The sequence below is a fragment of the Hypomesus nipponensis genome, chromosome 12, assembly GCF_054491055.1.
Source record: "Hypomesus nipponensis isolate SF chromosome 12, ASM5449105v1, whole genome shotgun sequence".
NCBI lineage: Eukaryota > Metazoa > Chordata > Actinopteri > Osmeriformes > Osmeridae > Hypomesus > Hypomesus nipponensis.
This window is the reverse complement of record NC_140372.1, coordinates 15,552,241-15,569,255: the sequence shown is the minus strand read 5'-3', so window position 1 is coordinate 15,569,255 and position 17,015 is coordinate 15,552,241. Positions and strand designations below refer to the sequence as shown.

The following is a 17,015-nucleotide window of genomic DNA, read 5'->3' as shown; positions in this document are numbered from 1 at the left end:
GTCAAGTTTGGCAACTTCTAGGTTTTATTACTAATGATAAACCTAGTGCTATCTTTAAAATAGCTAGCTTAAAAGCAGGCAAGTATTAGCATGCTATGAATATTGAAAATCAATCTGATTTTTCTGATGAATTGGCATGTAACTGAAATGTGGTTCTATTTTTGTTTTTCAGGTGAGGGTGGTAAACATCCTTTTGGAATGATGGCAGCACCTCAAGCAGCCTCAGTGGCACAAGTAGGTGTGTCTATTGAGCCTCTGGATCAGCTTAGTCAGCAGACGCCAGTTTCAAGTGCTACTGTTTCATCTGTTGACTCATTTACACAGGTTAGGAAATATTCCCATGGATGCAGCAACTGCTCTACAGTGTGGAAAATAAATTAATAAAAGCTTTGCATCAATCCTATTAATGCATGCCTTAGGCCAACAAAGGCTATCGTATTTTGTGCACACATTTCCATCAGAGCTTGACTGATTAAGGGTTTTTTTTATACTCAAAGTGGAATATTTTTGTCATAAATCTGTCAATATGTTAGTCTGTAGCAGATATATATTAGATCTATATTTTACAGAACAAGTGCTGCCAAAAACATCTCACACACAAATTACATCAAAGCCTGAGTGGCGGCATGAAGGAGTCATGAATAGAGGCAACCCATGAAGGGGCTTGTTATTGTTTTTTAGTCATGGTAAAGAACCATTGCAATAGGAATTGGAATGGAGATTTATGGAATCTTCTTGGTAGTATAAATAGTTGTAGCTACGTACATACAGTGAGGAAAATAAGTATTTGAACACCCTGCTATTTTGCAAGTTCTCCCACTTAGAAATCATGGAGGGGTCTGAAATTGTCATCCTAGGTGCACTTCCACTGTGAGAGACAATTTTAAAAAAATCCAGAAATCACAATGTATGATATTTTTAACTATTTATTTGTATGATACAGCTGCAAATAAGTATTTGAACACCTGAGAAAGTCAATGTTAATATTTGGTACAGTAGCCTTTGTTTGCAATTACAGAGGTCAAACGTTTCTTGTAGTTTTTCACCAGGTTTGCACACACTGCAGGAGGGACTTTGGCCCACTCCTCCACACAGATCTTCTCTAGATCAGTCAGGTTTCCGGCCTGTCGCTGAGAAACACAGAGTTTGAGCTCCCTCCAAAGATTCTCTATTGGGTTTAGGTCTGGAGACTGGCTAGGCCACGCCAGAACCTTGATATGCTTCTTATGGAGCCACTCCTTGGTTATCCTGGCGGTGTGCTACGGGTCATTGTCATGTTGGAAGACCCAGCCTCGACCCATCTTTAATGCTCTAACTGAGGGAAGGAGGTTGTTCCCCAAAATCTCGCAATACATGGCCCTGGTCATCCTCTCCTTAATACAGTGCAGTCGCCCTGTCCCATGTGCAGAAAAACACCCCCAAAGCATGATGCTACCACCCCCATGCTTCACAGTAGGGATGGTGTTCTTGGGATGGTACTCACCATTCTTCTTCCTCCAAACACGTTTAGTGGAATTATGACCCCAAAGTTCTATTTTGGTCTCATCTGACCACATGACTTTCTCCCATGATTCCTCTGGATCATCCAAATGGTTATTGGCAAACTTAAGACGTGCCTGGACATGTTAAGCAGGGGAACCTTCCGTGCCATGCATGATTTCAAGCCATGACATCTCAGTGTATTACCAACAGTAACCTTGGAAACTGTGGTCCCAGCTCTTTTCAGGTCATTGACCAGCTCCTCCCGTGTAGTTCTGGGCTGATTTCTCATCTTCCTTAGGATCATTGAGACCCCATGAGGTGAGATCTTGCATGGAGCCCCAGTCCGAGGGAGATTGACAGTCATGTTTAGCTTCTTCCATTTTCTAATGATTGCTCCAACAGTGGACCTTTTTTCACCAAGCTGCTTGGCAATTTCCCCGTAGCCCTTTCCAGCCTTGTGGAGGTGTACAATTTTGTTTCTAGTGTCTTTGGACAGCTCTTTGGTCTTGGCCATGGTAGTAGTTGGATTCTTACTGATTGTATAGGATGGACAGGTGGCTTTATGAAGCTAAAGACCTCAAACTGGTGCATCTAATTTAGGATAATAAATGTAGTGGAGGTGGACATTTTAAAGGCAGACTAACAGGTCTTTTGAGGGTCAGAATTCTAGCTGATAGACAGGTGTTCAAATACTTATTTGCAGCTGTATCATACAAATAAATAGTTTTAAAAAAATCATACATTGTGATTTCTGGATTTTTTGGGGGATTATGTCTCTCACAGTGGACATGCACCTACGATGACAATTTCAGACCCCTCCATGATTTCTAAGTGGGAGAACTTGCAAAATAGCAGGGTGTTCAAATACTTACTTTCCTCACTGTATATTTACATTTGAACAGTTTAAAACTTCAATTTGGTGCAATCTGAGAGAAACTTTGATTTGCTAAAACCAGCGAGGTGAACGGAGCAAGCTAGCGAACCTGACACGAGTGCTGCTGCAGCTGTGTGCATTAGCGAGATGTGATACGGAAACAAATTGCTCCTCATGTGCCACAGCCTACAATCCAACAACAATGGCCTCTTTCAAAAAGAAAACAACAAATTTAGCAATACAAATTAATTTTACAACTAAAAATGTCAAATGCGATAACAATTTTCTTCTTGTTTCACTCAAAGATTCAAAACACAATTAAGATAGCTAACCACCAGATCTGAGAAGGCTGTCAACTTTCCAGAAATATACAAAATCTGATTTTTTCCCCTTCATTATAGTAGGGGGGGGGGGGCACAGGGAAATCATATCCAAATCACACAGAGGAAAGCTAATTTAAGGCTATTTTGCTCATGTTTTGGTTTAATTGCATGTAATTGAATGTAAATGTAATTGCGCATTCAGCAATGATTTTTCCCTGCCTTTCAAGGATGCAATTTGCCTAGCAAAATATGTATAGTTTATAAATTAAGTAAGTAGTTTAAATTAAGTTTATTTGTATAGCACAAAGTGCTTCACAACAAAATAAAATATAACACTACACATTGAGAATACAGGAACATTTTAAATAGAATATGATAAAATATAAAATAGAACATGATAAACAACCATAAAAAACCCTTGAGTTGCTTTTAGCTTTTAGTCAAGATGCTTTTTAAAATCTTTGACAGAAGTTGCACACTGTATAAAGGGAGGCAAGGCATTCCACAACCTAGGGGCCACTGCTTGGAATGATCGATCCCCTCTAGTTTTAAAATGGGTACAGGAAAGCACTGAAAGCTTATGACCTTATGACCTCAGATTAATAGATATAGTCTATAATATGTGCAAAATTATGACAAATATCTTTGCCAATTCTATGAAGTGCATTACTTTCAAATGAGCGTTTGTGTGTTGACTGGTAAGCGCAATTATTATGTCATGAGGAACAATAATCGTAAATGCAAATGCATTTGGTAAAGTGGATAAACATAACTAATAAATACATTTGACTAGGGCTGAACGATTAGGCGAACTTTAATCACGATCACGATTTTAATCACGATCAAATTCACGTGATCGAGTGATATTTATAATGCGTCATTCCGTTAATAGAACACTCCGTATCAAATATTTTTCAAAGCCAATCTAGCGCTACGTAAACCAAAAGTTGTGTTCGACATCGGCTGCATGAAACAACCAGCGAAACTTGCCGCTTGCATTCGGGTAGGAGTTATAAACGACTCTGTAAAGTCGTAAAATTAGTCATTTTATGTATTGGGCTATGATAAACTCTTCTCCAATCTGCAAGCTGCAGCCAGCTACGGCGCTGCATGGAGTCGAATACACCTAATGTCTGATCACAAGATGTTCCCTGCACCACGCAGCTTAGTTTCTAGATGTAGACGGTTACAGAGGACAGAGGTCCACCCTAGCCTGAGTAATTTTAGAAACACATACATATATCTGCGTTTGCACCTCCCGTCCACACTATTATGGCCTATTTGGATACTGAAAACTGAGATTTTCGAATACGCTCCCCTGGCCGGAGACATTTGAAAACGCCAAGTTTGCGTAGTAGTAAAACGATATGAAAACGCTAGTGTGGACGGACGGTGTTCTCATTTGGTTAGATTCAGTTATGGAATATACGTTTTTTATTGAATTGTATATTTTGAGTTTTATTCACATCCATTCTGCAGGTACAATGCATTGTGACAAAATTTGATTAGGTTAAAATCAACAAATAATCGTGATAATTATTCATGATCTCAATATTAATAAAAATAATCGTGATTATCATTTTGGCCATAATCGTGCAGCCCTACATTTTACATATTCACACGAGCAAAACTAATTAAATGATATTACTTTGATAGTTTGCAACTATTTTGCAAATGGTAGGCTAAACCATTTATGAATAGCCTTAAATAAGGTAGGCCTAATAAAAGGAGATGATGGGGCTGTTATGATCATTGGACTCAATAGTGTAACCGATCGTTCATGAATACAGGGCTCCGTGACTCCTTGTTTCGACCGGCCATACTTTATTGTCTCCACTGTTTTCGCACTCGACTTCCACCTTCACAATGAAAGTTCCCCATTTATAATTCCTGCCTAACATAACAGCCCACTCAATCAAATAGCTAATAGCTTACAATAGCATTTCTGAAATATTGAGAGGTATAAATGAGTAAATTAGCATTTTACAACATCTGGCTGCAATTAATGTCCTTTTTTTCTACTAAGAGTGTGTGAACATAACAATAAGCTAAATTAAATTATTATTGAGCTCTAAGTAGGCCTATCAGAATGGAATGCTTGGTAACTGGATTTGAGTAAGACAGACAACGTTGAAAGGAACTGCTTAGACGAAATCCATTGATTCACTACGCAATCGATCATTAGAAGGGGGGATGGGATTTTGCACCTTTTTAAATAGCCTGAAAGATGCAGTCACGGTTTAGCAGCTCAAAAAGAAAATCCAGTGCACAATGCAATACCCGTTATTTGATATAGTCCATAGATGTAAAGGGAACAAAATGTAGGCTACTCTAAATTATGGAACACCACTCCCAGTGAAGCTTTACGGCACGCCTTTGCCCTATCTTGGTTTTCAAATCCCGCCAGATCTCTCTGACGATAGCTCTATCTGCACGCAAACCCGCCAGTTGTACACAAAAGCTAACACTTTAACTTGAAAATTTGAAAAATGCTCTACTGATGCGAAGCGAATCCTATTTATGGCACACTGCTCTCCCCTGTATTGCGCCCAGCTATGGTGCAAACATAGCGCTGGTGCGCTGCAGAGACTTAGAGTTGCCTACCACAACGCTTTTAAGATTATCATGTTGCAACCAAGGTCCAGCAGCAACAGCTGGCTCTTTGCACAGCTGCAAGTTGACACCTTTGATGCCAGGAGGCGAAAGTTGACTCATTCTTTTGCAGCTCGCCTCCTGGCGTCTGGAAATGACATAGTTAGGCTACTGTTATCCTCAGACGCTTTTTGAAGGAGCCAGTTTTGGAGAAACTACTGCTACACTGTACATAGGCGATGTGTTGTTTTTAGTTAAGCATATTAGATAAGTAGATTCATGTCTCTTGTATGTAATGTTTTCGTGTATGGGCCATTGCGCCTGACATAAACATTAAATAAAATAAAAATAAAAATGTCAGGCAAGTTGTAGTAGATAGGCCGCCTACTTGATTTGTCAAATGCAACTTTTGTTTTATATGCGCTACTGCCCTAGCATAACCCACCATGCACACTTGAAACCGGAGTCCCAATGTTACAGTAAAAGCCTACATAAAACCAAAATACATATTCTCAACCAGTATATTATCCACTGCCTATTATAGGCTACACTGCCTGTCTTGTCATTCCGAAAGTTGATTTGACTAAGCATCAACATGTAGGCTAACATCAAGTAAACCTACAGCATATAATTCCCCAATTTAATGTGGCTCTTATTTTTGCAATACTTGGACCATGTGCTGACAATAAATGACATAACGTTTACATTTATTCATTTAGCAGACGCTTTTATCCAAAGCGACTTCCAAGAGAGAGCTTTACAAAGTGCATAGGTCACTGATAATAACAACAAGATAACCCCAAAGCATTGCAGGTAGCCAAAACAAGAAGTACACATTGTGAACAACCAAAAAATAAGTGCTAAAAAGAGGAAACCATAAGAGCATGTAGTTAAACAAGTTACAATTAAACAACATGAAACTCTAAGTGCAAGTGTACCTGTAGGAAAGCAATAAAAAAATAGGATTAACCAAAATAGAGAACAGTTTAAATCAGCTACCACTAACAAACAAGAGCAACAGTCTAAGCAAGAGTTATTGTGATCCTTGAGGAAACCAGCGTTGGGTTCAGCAAACCATTCCTAAGTACCGTTGTACTCCCGGAACAGGTGCGTCTTGAGCCTTCTCTTGAAGGTGGAGAGACAGTCTGTGTCTCTGATGGAGGTGGGGAGTTGATTCCACCACTGGGGGGCCAGGCAGGAGAAGAGCTTGTGTTGGGATCGGGCGGTCTTGAGCGGTGGGACCACCAGGCGGTTGTCTGAAGAAGACCGTAGGTGGCGGGTGGGGGTGTAAGGCTGCAGGAGAGAGTCGGGTGCAGTCCCGTTCACTGCTCGGAAGGTCAGCACTAGGGTCTTGAATCTGATGCGGGCCGTTATGGGTAGCCAGTGGAGGGAGATGAGGAGCGGGGTAACGTGGGAGTGTCTGGGTAGATTGTAGACCAGGCGGGCTGCCGCGTTCTGAATCCTCTGAAGAGGGCGGGTTGCGCATGCTGGGAGACCGGCGAGCAGCGAGTTGCAGTAGTCCAACTTGGAGAGGACAAGTGCTTGGACAAGCAGCTGGGTGGAATGCTCAGACAGGTATCTCCTGATCTTCCGGATGTTGTAGAGGGTGAATCTACAAGACCGGGAGACTGCAGCAATGTGGGCCGTGAGGGAAAGCTCGTCATCCATGGTAACCCCAAGGTTCCTGGCAGAGGATGAGGGGGTCACCGTCGCAGATCCCAGGGTGATTGAGAAGGTTGTAGGAGATGGAGGGTTTGGCCGGGATGATGAGAAGTTCTGTTTTGGCGAGGTTCAGCTTGAGGTGGTGCTCGGTCATCCAGGCGGAGATGTCTGCGAGGCAGGCCTCAATCCTAGCTGAGATCCCCGGATCGGTCGGGGGAACGACAGGTACAGCTGGAGGCAGACTGGAGGACAGTTGTGACTGAAAGGAGGTCAGTCTCTGTGGAGTGGCCGGTCTTGAAGCCCGATTGGTTGGGGTCAAGCAGGTTGTTCTGAGAAAGTTAGACAGTTGGTTAGATACAGCACGTTCAATTGTTTTAGAGAAGCAGGGTAACAGTGATACCGGTCTGTAGTTCTGGAGGACGGCAGGGTTAAGGGAGGGTTTTTTGAGTAGAGGGGTAACTCTGGCCTGTTTGAAGGCAGAGATGAAGGTGCCTGAGGTAAGAGAGAAGTTTAGAACATGGAGCATAAAAGTTATGATAGAGGGGGAGATGGTTTGAAAGAGAGGGGAGGGGACAGGATCAAGGGGACAGGAAGTGGGGCGATGAGAGAGAATGAGGTCAGAGAGCTCTGCTTCTGACAGGGGAGAGAAAGAGTTTAGACATTTAGTTGGGTCAGTCATGGAGGGTGAGGGGGTAGGAAAGGTGGGTTTAGGGAACCGACTGCTAATGTCTGCAACTTTTTTCTCAAAGAAGGAGGAGAAGTTGTCTGCTGTCAGGGTGGAGGGAGGGGGTGGGGGAGATGGGTTAAGAAGGGTGGAGAAGGTAGAGAAAAGTTTGTGGGGGTTAGAAGCAGAATTAATTTTGTTAAGAAAGTAGAGGGTTTTAGCACTAGTTATGTGAGAAGAGAAGGATTTAAGGAGGGAGTGATACTTATCAAGGTCCAGACCCACTTTGGACTTGCGCCATCTCCTCTCAGCTGCTCGAAGGGTGGACCGTTCTTCACGAATAACATCAGTAAGCCACGGGCAGGAGGGAGAAGATCGTGCAGGCCTGGTTGACAGGGGACAAAGAGAGTCAAGTGATGCAGTTAGCAAACCTGTCCCACCACCCCGCCCGGTTGTGCGGGGAGAGTGAGAGAAGGAGTGGTTGACGGAGAGAGCAGCTGGAGTTGCAGTGTTCTCTGGGCGGATCCACGTCTCTGTCAGCGCAACGGCATGAAGAGACGCCTGGGATGCAAACGCCGGGATGAAGTCTGCCTTGTTCACAGCAGACTGGCAGTTCCAGAGCCCTAAAGAAAGAAAAAGGCCAGGTGGAGAAGAACTGGATAGGTAAGGTTAGAAGTTGACTGAATATACTTTGTGACATATCTACGTTTACGGGTAGTGTAATGAACAGGAATGCTAAGAAAACACATGCTAGCTATGAATAAGTTCTAGGTATAATATATTCTAATTATGAATAGGTTGATACTTATCAGAAGAGGTCATCCGCCTCTTCGGCCTTCCTCGGTGGACTCCGCAGGTAGACTCCGCAGGTAGACTCCGCAGGTAGACTCCGCAGGTAGACTCCTTTGTCTTTGTTTGACTGAGTCTTCGTGCGCCGAGGCTGGCAGACGAGGCTGCCTCTGTAGTGCTAACCGCCTTAAATATGCTAATGCACAGATACAACGCCCCCATTTACTGTCAAACAAAAGAATACCCTGAGTACCCTGAAACCGAAACTGACTCACTGGCTAGCTACTCCTTGACCAGTTTGAACTGGTTATCTAACTGCTGACCCTTTAGCTCTACCCAAAAGACTAAACTCAATAATATACTACAGCCTTGATCACTCGCAGTCAAGGCAGCGCTTTCGGTGTTCACTCCAGTAGGACGCTATACGCTCTCGAAGAACATTACATGTTTCGCATACGGGATAACTGTATCTAATTAGACCATTGAATGTTTATGATGTCCCTGCGTGTTTATACTTTTTACTGGGGAGAATGTGATGTTATCAGATGACTATTAAATGTTGATAATGTCGGGCTACTATAGACCAACTGCAGTGTAACCCACAATATGTTTGACATCCTTTTGCCAATAAATTACATTTTGCTGAATGATTGGAGGGCTAGACAACAAATTCTTTAATGTAATAATCACCGACTAACAACACGGAAATAAATGACAGTTTGCCGAAGACACGTTCATTTTAAGTCTGTGCCTTTGCTCTGTGCAACTAGCAATCATTACACGTCAGTAACAACGTCCCTGAAATGGTTCAGCGCTTCTAGTGGGACAGAGAACGCTGGATACGTGCGTATGTGTACACGTACTTGGCTTAAAGTACATTTTGGCCTTTATTCATGGATTACTGCTTGTAAGTTCCTAAACACTATGATCAACTTCAAAAAGTCAAATATAAATGGAAAAACAGCCCCTGAGAATTGATGAGATCCGACCAGAAATGCTGAAAGCTTTGGATGTGGAGGGAATGACACGCCTTTTTTGTTGTTGTCATTCAGCAGACGCTCTTATCCAAAGCGACTTACAGTAAGTACAGGGACTTTTCCCCCGAGGCAAGTAGGGTGAAGTGCCTCTTCAACATTGCATGGAAGTCTGGAACAGTGCCTAATGAGTGGCAGAACGGGGTGGTGGTTCCCCTCTTTAAAAGGGGGACCAGAGAGTGTGTGCCAACTACAGGGGTATCACATTTCTCTGCCTTACTGGTAAGGAGTACGGGGTTTGGGAGATTCAATCCCTGTACATCCAAAGCGAAAGCCTTGTCTGGGTTCTCGGCACAAAGTCCAGTTTGTTCCATGTGGGGATTGGCCTCCACCAGGTCTGTGCTTTGTCACCAATCCTGTTTGATATATTCATGGACAGGATATCAAGGCGTCGTCAGGGTAGGGGAGGGGTGCGGTTTGGTGGGCTGGGGATTTCGTCTTTGCTTTTTGCAGATGATGTGGTCTTTTTCTTCATCAGTCTGTGACCTTCAGCACTCACTGGATCATGTCGCAGTCAAGTATGAAGTGGCTGAGGATTAGCACCTCTAAATCTGATGCCTTGGTTATAAGCAGGAATCCGAAGGAGTGCTTACTCCGGGTAGGGAATTAATTCTTACCCCAAGTACCTTGGGATCTTGTTCACGAGTGAGGGGACAATGGAGCGGGAGGTTGGCTGGAGAATCAGGGCAGCGGCGATGATATTGCATTCGCTCTATCCCACAAAAAGAGAGGTTTGCCTTCTGGCTCAATCTACCGGCCGATTTTTGTGAACGCTGGGTCATGACCAAAAGAACAGGTTGCGAGTGTAAGGGGCCAGAATAGGTTTCCTCAGGAGGATGGCTAGCTTCGGGGTAGAACTGCTGCTCCTTTGTGTTGAAAGGAACCAGTTGAGGTGGTTTGGACATCTGGTAAGGTTCCCCTCCGGGCTTCAGGCACGTCCAGCTGGAAGGATGCATCGGGAAAGACCCAGGACTTGGTGGAGAGGTTATACCTCCTTACTGGCCCGGGAATGCCTCGGGGTCCTGGTTACTGTGCCTCCCAGAACTGGTTACTGTGGCTCGGGTTGGGGGACCCCTGCTGGAGCTGCTGCCCCTGCGTCCAGACTAATAAGATAGCGGTTGACGATGGATGGATCACCTACTGCATTACGGTCACTGTGCACTAGTTATATAGGATAGATGCAATTGTTCTATAAATGCATTATTATATAATGACATTATCAACATTTTATTGTCGGCTGAACATGATCACGTTGTTTCCCCAGTACAAAGTATAAACACTAGGGCTGAAACGATTTGTCAACGTTATTGATATTTTGATGATTTGCATGTTAAACAAACAATATTTTTAATTTGTAGTACATTGTAAGAGATTATACATAATAACAAATCGGGGCATTTGTATTATATCGGCATTCGGTAATAACAGGACAGGTGACACAAGACTTTATAGCTATTATTAGTAATTAGCTTCTTTTATGGCGGCTGAAACTGGAATGTCCAGCTACATTGAGTCAGATTGGGAACATGTTTGTACATTTCTCTTTGTCTAGTTGTCAATCTCCCTTATGTATGTATTTATTTCATATTATCTCTTAAAACAGTGAGGTAAAACACCACACAAAAGGGTTTGATAAAAAATATTGGGACCTTTGACCAAAGAAAATCTTATGCTGGGGACACACTATACGATTTTTTTAATCTTATAAGATTTTCAAACCGTGAGAGACCACAAACATGAGGACAAAAAATCCTAGATTTTGCCGTTTTGCTCCTACAGTGTGTGGTCACTCTTACCACACCTCACACCAAAGGAACATCTGATAAAATCTGCGGAACCATCAAGATAATCGGGACATATGTTACCTAGGATTGTCGGAAGGGCCGAAATCGGCCTGATTATCCTGTGGTGTGTCCCCAGCATTAGTCGAGGACAGCCCTAGAATGGAATAAATGAACCAAGCTTTATGAAATACTTAAGATACAGTCAGGGCTCAACGTTAACATTTTTTGCCACTGGGCCCCAGTGGGTTTGACACTTACTGGCCCCAAGACCATTTGTACTGCCCCCCCCCCCCCCCTCCAAAAGTTGTAATTTATCATTGTTACAATAAAACCAAAGACTTATAAATTATGTTATTCTGTTAACATTGTTTAACCAATTATTACATAAATCCTGGACATAAAAAGAACTGAATGAAATCACATTTTTTATTGATATAAAATAAAAAGGTAATAGTCAGCGAAACAATTGACTTTTATCCTCAAACATGATGTGCCCTCTCCCCTGCTGACAGCCATCTCTGCACAACTCTGTCTGGCTGAAACTGAAACCTCTGGTCCCTCAATACCAGTACATCTTGCATAGCATTTCATCAGTATGATACTGAGTACCCAAGTCAACACCATTCTTCTGCTGCAGTTCAATAGCCCGGGGGAACGAGGTGGTCCGTCTTAATTACGTGATATGCCGTGTCGTGCAATAATACGATGGGCATCTGCATTTAAATTCTTCAGCATCGGTCAACGACCCGGACGATGGATTGTCAACCACCCGCTTACCTGTCACCAGTGGTGGTTCTAGACAAATTGTACTGGGGGGGGGGGGGGCAGTGTTTAATCAGAGGGGCACATTAAAAACGAACAAATGATATTTAAAAATTAAATACTTGAATTTAAAATAATACAAACTGCTCTGGTTCCCCCTCTTCCAGCTCTTCAGCTCTCTCAGTACCTTGATATGTTTCTTTAACTTTATTTACTACTACAAAAAGGCTGCAATGTCCCTTCCTTGTTTCATGATGTCTACTAGAAGACGAAAAACGTTCTTAAAAAATCTGTCAGCTCAGGGGGGCCAGGGGGGGGGCAGTGACATTTTTACAGGGGCCCTGGCCTCCTCTCACAGAGGAACAGTGGTTCTACTCTGAGCCCCTCCCGGATGACCGAGCTTCTCACCCTATCTCTAAGGGAGAGCCCAGACAGAAGAAAGCTAATTTCGGCCGCTTGTATTCGCGATCTCGTTTTTTCGGTCACTACCCTCAATTTGTGACCATAGGTGAGGGTAGGAACGTAGATTGACTGTTAAACAAACAGCTTCGCCTTTCGACTCGGTTCCTTCTTCACCACGACGGACCGATGCAGAGCCCGCATCACTGCGGACACCGCACAGATCCGCCTGTTGATCTCGCGCTCCATTCTTCCCTCACTCGTGAACAAGACCCCGAAATACTTGAACTCCTACGATTGGGTCAAGATCTCCTCCCCGACTCGGAGATGGCACTCCACCCTTTTCCAGTCGATAACCACGGCCTCTTATTTGGAGGTGCTGATTCACATCCCAGCCACTTCGCATTCGGTTGCGAACTGCTCCAGTGAGAGCTGAAGGTCGCGGCCCGATGAAGCCAACAGGACCACATCATCTGCCAAAAGCAGCGACCCAATCCTGAGGTCGCCAAACGGCTAGAAATTGTCCATATAAGTTATGAACAGAATCGGTGACAAAGGGCAGCCCTGGCGGAGTCCAACCCTCACTGGGAACAAGTTCGACTTACTACCGGCAATGCGGACCAAACTCTGGCACCGGTCGTACAGGGACCGGACAGCCCCGATCAGGGAATCCGGTACCCCGTACTCTCGGGGCACCCCCCACATGAGCCCCCGAGGGACACGGTCGAACACCCTTTCCAAATCCACAAAACATGTGTAGACTGGCTGGGCGAACTCCCATGTACCCTCCAGGACTCTGCCGAGGGTATAAAGCTGGTCCACTGTTCCACGGCTAGGACAAAAAACACATTGTTCCTACTGAATCCGAGGTTCAACAATCCGACGGACCCTCCTCTCCAGGATCCCTGAATAGACTTTCCTAGGGAGGCTGAGGAGTGTGATCCCCCTAAAGTTCGAGCACACCCTCTGGTCCCCCTTTTTAAAGAAGGGAACTACCACCCCGGTCTGCCAGTCCAGAGGCACAGTCCCCGATGTCCACTCGATGTTGCAGAGTCGTGTCAACTAAGACAGCCCTACAACATCCAGAGCCTTAAGGAACTCTGGGCGACCTCATCCATCCCAGGGGCCCTGCCTCCACGGAGCTTTTCAACCACCTTGGCGACCGGGTTTTTGCCTCCTCGACTGCCAAACCCGCGTTCTGCTTGCCCTGCCGATACACATCAGCTGCCTCTGGAGTCCTACCGGCCAATAAAGTCCGATAGGCCTCCTTCAGCTCAGCAGCATCCCTCACCTCCGGAGTCCACCACCGGGTTTGAGGGTTACCGCTGCAACATGCACCGACCGCCTTGTGGCCGCAGCTCCGGTCGGCCACTTCAACAATGGAGGCCCGGAATATGGCCCATTCGGACTCAATGTCCAATGTCAGATCGGGGGGGCCGTTCCTCCCAATCAAGCCCCTCCAGGTCTCACTGTCATTGCCCACATGAGCATTGAAGTCCCCCAGGAGGTCGAGAGAATATCCGGGAGGAGCGCTTTCCAGCAACCCTCCCCCCAGAGACTCCAAAAAGGGTGGGTACTCTGAGTTCCCATTTGGTGCGTAAGCACAAACAACAGTGAGGACCCGTCCCCCCGCCCTAAGGCGAAGGGAGGCTACCCTCTCGTCCACCGGGGTGAACCCCAATGTACAGGCGCCGAACCAGAGTGGAAGTGAGTCCAGCCCCTCTCAAGGAGACTGGTTACGGGGCCTATGCTGTGCGTCGAGGCGAGGCCGGCTATATTCAGCCGGAATCTCTCTACCTCGCGCACCAGCTCAGGCTCTTTTCCCACCAGCGAGGTGATGTTCCACGTCCCTAGAGTTAGCTTCTGCAGCTGAGTATTGGACCGCCCGTCTCACATTGCACCTGACCCCAATGACCCATCCTGTAGGTGGTGAGCCCGCTGGAAGGGGGTCCCACGTTGCTTCTTCGGGCTGACGCCGGCTGGGCTCCAGGGTGGGGCCCCGGTGACCCTCGTCTGGGCAAGGGCAGCTGGGAACCATTGTTCTTTTTCTTCATGGTTTTTTGAGCCACGCTTTGTCTGGTCTTTCACCTGGAACCTGTTTGCCTTGGGTGACCCTATCAGGGGCATAAAGCCCCCGACAACATAGCTTCCAGGTTCATTAGGACACGCAAACCACTCCACTGCGATAAGGTGGTGACTCAGCTTGTTTGTTGAAATGTTAATAAATGGGAGCTTCCTCAAGCAGCCATCTCTTTCCTGACAATCCCCTCTGTGCATGTACCCTTACTTATATGGTAATAAAACATTAAGACACCTGCGGCATATATAGTCCAGTGTGGCTTATATATGTACACATCATTCAATTTAGCTGCTGCGGCTTATATTCAGGAGCGTCTTATAGAACATTTTGTTTGAGATCGGTAGAAATGCAGAGTTTGGCATGGAAAACCTGTAAGATACCATGGAAACTTACCAAAAGGTTTCGTTACCTCTCTTTCTGGAACGGAAACCTCAGAGTATGCCTCTTTTCAGGGTTAAACAACTCAAAGTTTTCACTAAAGGGGGTTTAGTAAAACCCTAAAGTTGGGTAACCCTACAATTAGGCAAAAATCTTTGACAGTGATGAGTCAGCCTACAGGGAGGAAGTTGATACCCTGACATCCTGGTGTCAGGACAATAACCTCTCTCTCAACATCAACAAGACCAAGGAGATGATTGTGGACTATAGGAGGCGGCAGGAGGAGGAGCATGCACCTCTACACATCAATGGATTCGGGGTGGAGAAGGTCAGATGCTTCAAGTTCCTCGGGGTGAACATCAGCAATGATCTCACCTGGTCTGTTCACACGGACAAGGTGGTCAAAGCGGCCCGTAAATGCCTCTTCTTCCTGAGGAGAATGAAGAAGTATGGCATGGACTCAGTCATCCTCACTAACTTTTACAGATGCCCTCGAGAGCATTCTGACTGGTTGCATCACAGTGTGGTATGGGACCTGCACAGACAGGGACCGCAAGGCCCTACGTAGTGTGGTCCGTTCTGCTGAGTTCATCATCGGCAGGAAGCTCCCAGCCCTACAGGACACCTACCACACATGTTGCCTCAGGAAAGCTGGCTGGATTCTAAGAGACTGTTACCACCCATCCTTCAGTTTTTTTACCCCGTTGTCTTCTGGAAGGCGTTACCGCCGCATTCGGTTGCACACACGCAGACTGGACAACAGTTTCTATCCAAGGGCCATCAGGCTTCTGAATGGACATTGATTCACTTCATACTAGTTACTTACACACTGTCACTTTCAGCTACTGGTTGCACTATCAGTAGTATTGCACTATTGTACTTCACTGTACTTCAGTTAGGTTAGAATAGGTTTATAGGGTTAGCAATAGCTTATTATGTGTATTTAGTGTAACGCTTGTTCCACTTTACTGCTTATGAACAGCGCACAAGTTTGTTTACTTACACTCTACTAAGTAGACTAAGGTAATAAACCCCAGTATGAGTGTGTAATTAATGTAAACAAGGTACGAAGTCTACAATAAGTGTAGAGTGTGTGACAGGCTACTTCCCATACATATGAAAGAATGGTGCAAACTTTATTCTAAATAGGAACGTAGAAACAAAGATTGACTTGAAAAGGATGACCCCTTTAATGATTTGGTTGGTCATAAAACTATTACCCAAGGTAAATAGTTACAAGAGGATTAAATATCTTAATACTGTTCTAGTATCCAATACAAAATGAACAATAACCACCCACAAGTGTTAGCAATACAAACAGTAGGTTATCACATGAACATCTTTTATAAAGTAATAAACACAGTTAGGGGCCCCCAATAAACAAACACATATATACAAAACACTAAAGCCGGCAATACTATTTATCCATAAATGTCCCTACTCGGTACCGAGTGCTAATAAAAGGTCTCTGACGGTGCAGGCCTGATGTGGAGAGTCGGTGTAGCCCAAGCTGCTGTACGATAGCGGCTAATGTTACACGCCCCAATAGCGTGTTCTCACCCACCCGAAGGTTGTAATGGCGCCCCGAAACAATAGCTCCGGTGCAGAAAGAAAGTGGAGCGAAACCACAATCCGAGGAACAAAAGCTCTGTAAACTTCCAGCGTTGACCCCGCCGAGTGGATTCAACAGGCTGGAACAACAATGAGCGCGGTCCTCTCAGGTGCAATGGTACACGGGTCCAGCGTTGTCCTCCGTCTGAAGAGGCGATCATCTGCTCTCGGCTAAACCGAATGAATCACTAGCCACAGTAACAACTTCCGCGGAACTTTGGCAGGAACACAGTACCCGATGAACAGTTCACTCAACTTCAACGGAGGTCAGTCCGTTAACCGCTCCCAATCGAGGCTAGCCGTACACCAATATAGAAACTAGGTTTAGCTAGCTTACACCCTAGCCCTCGAAGCTACGTTTATATAGCTTATGCTGGTTCTTCCAGTTGACGCACGACAAGAACTAACCGTCCAGCTTCTCTCCTGAGCGGTCGCGTCCCAAGAGACAGAAAAGAACAAAACCATAACATGTACAGTGCCAGTCAACCAGGGCGTAACTTCCGCCCTAACAAAAATTAACAAGCAACCAATTACAAAAGTGCAATTTTGCTATTGCCCTTAGATTGACACATTCATTGACC

The 17,015-nt window shown here is 45.0% G+C and overlaps 1 protein-coding gene across 1 annotated transcript in view; it reads left to right on the top strand.

Moving 5' to 3' along the window:
- The window catches only part of hikeshi (heat shock protein nuclear import factor hikeshi), a 93,772-nt gene that overhangs the window by 35,614 nt on the left and 41,143 nt on the right, over positions 1–17,015 (top strand). Inside the window, exon 3 of the mRNA XM_084668248.1 lies at positions 173–324. Within this exon, the coding sequence (XP_084524374.1) occupies positions 173–324 (152 nt within the window). The remainder of the gene's footprint in view (positions 1–172; positions 325–17,015) is intronic.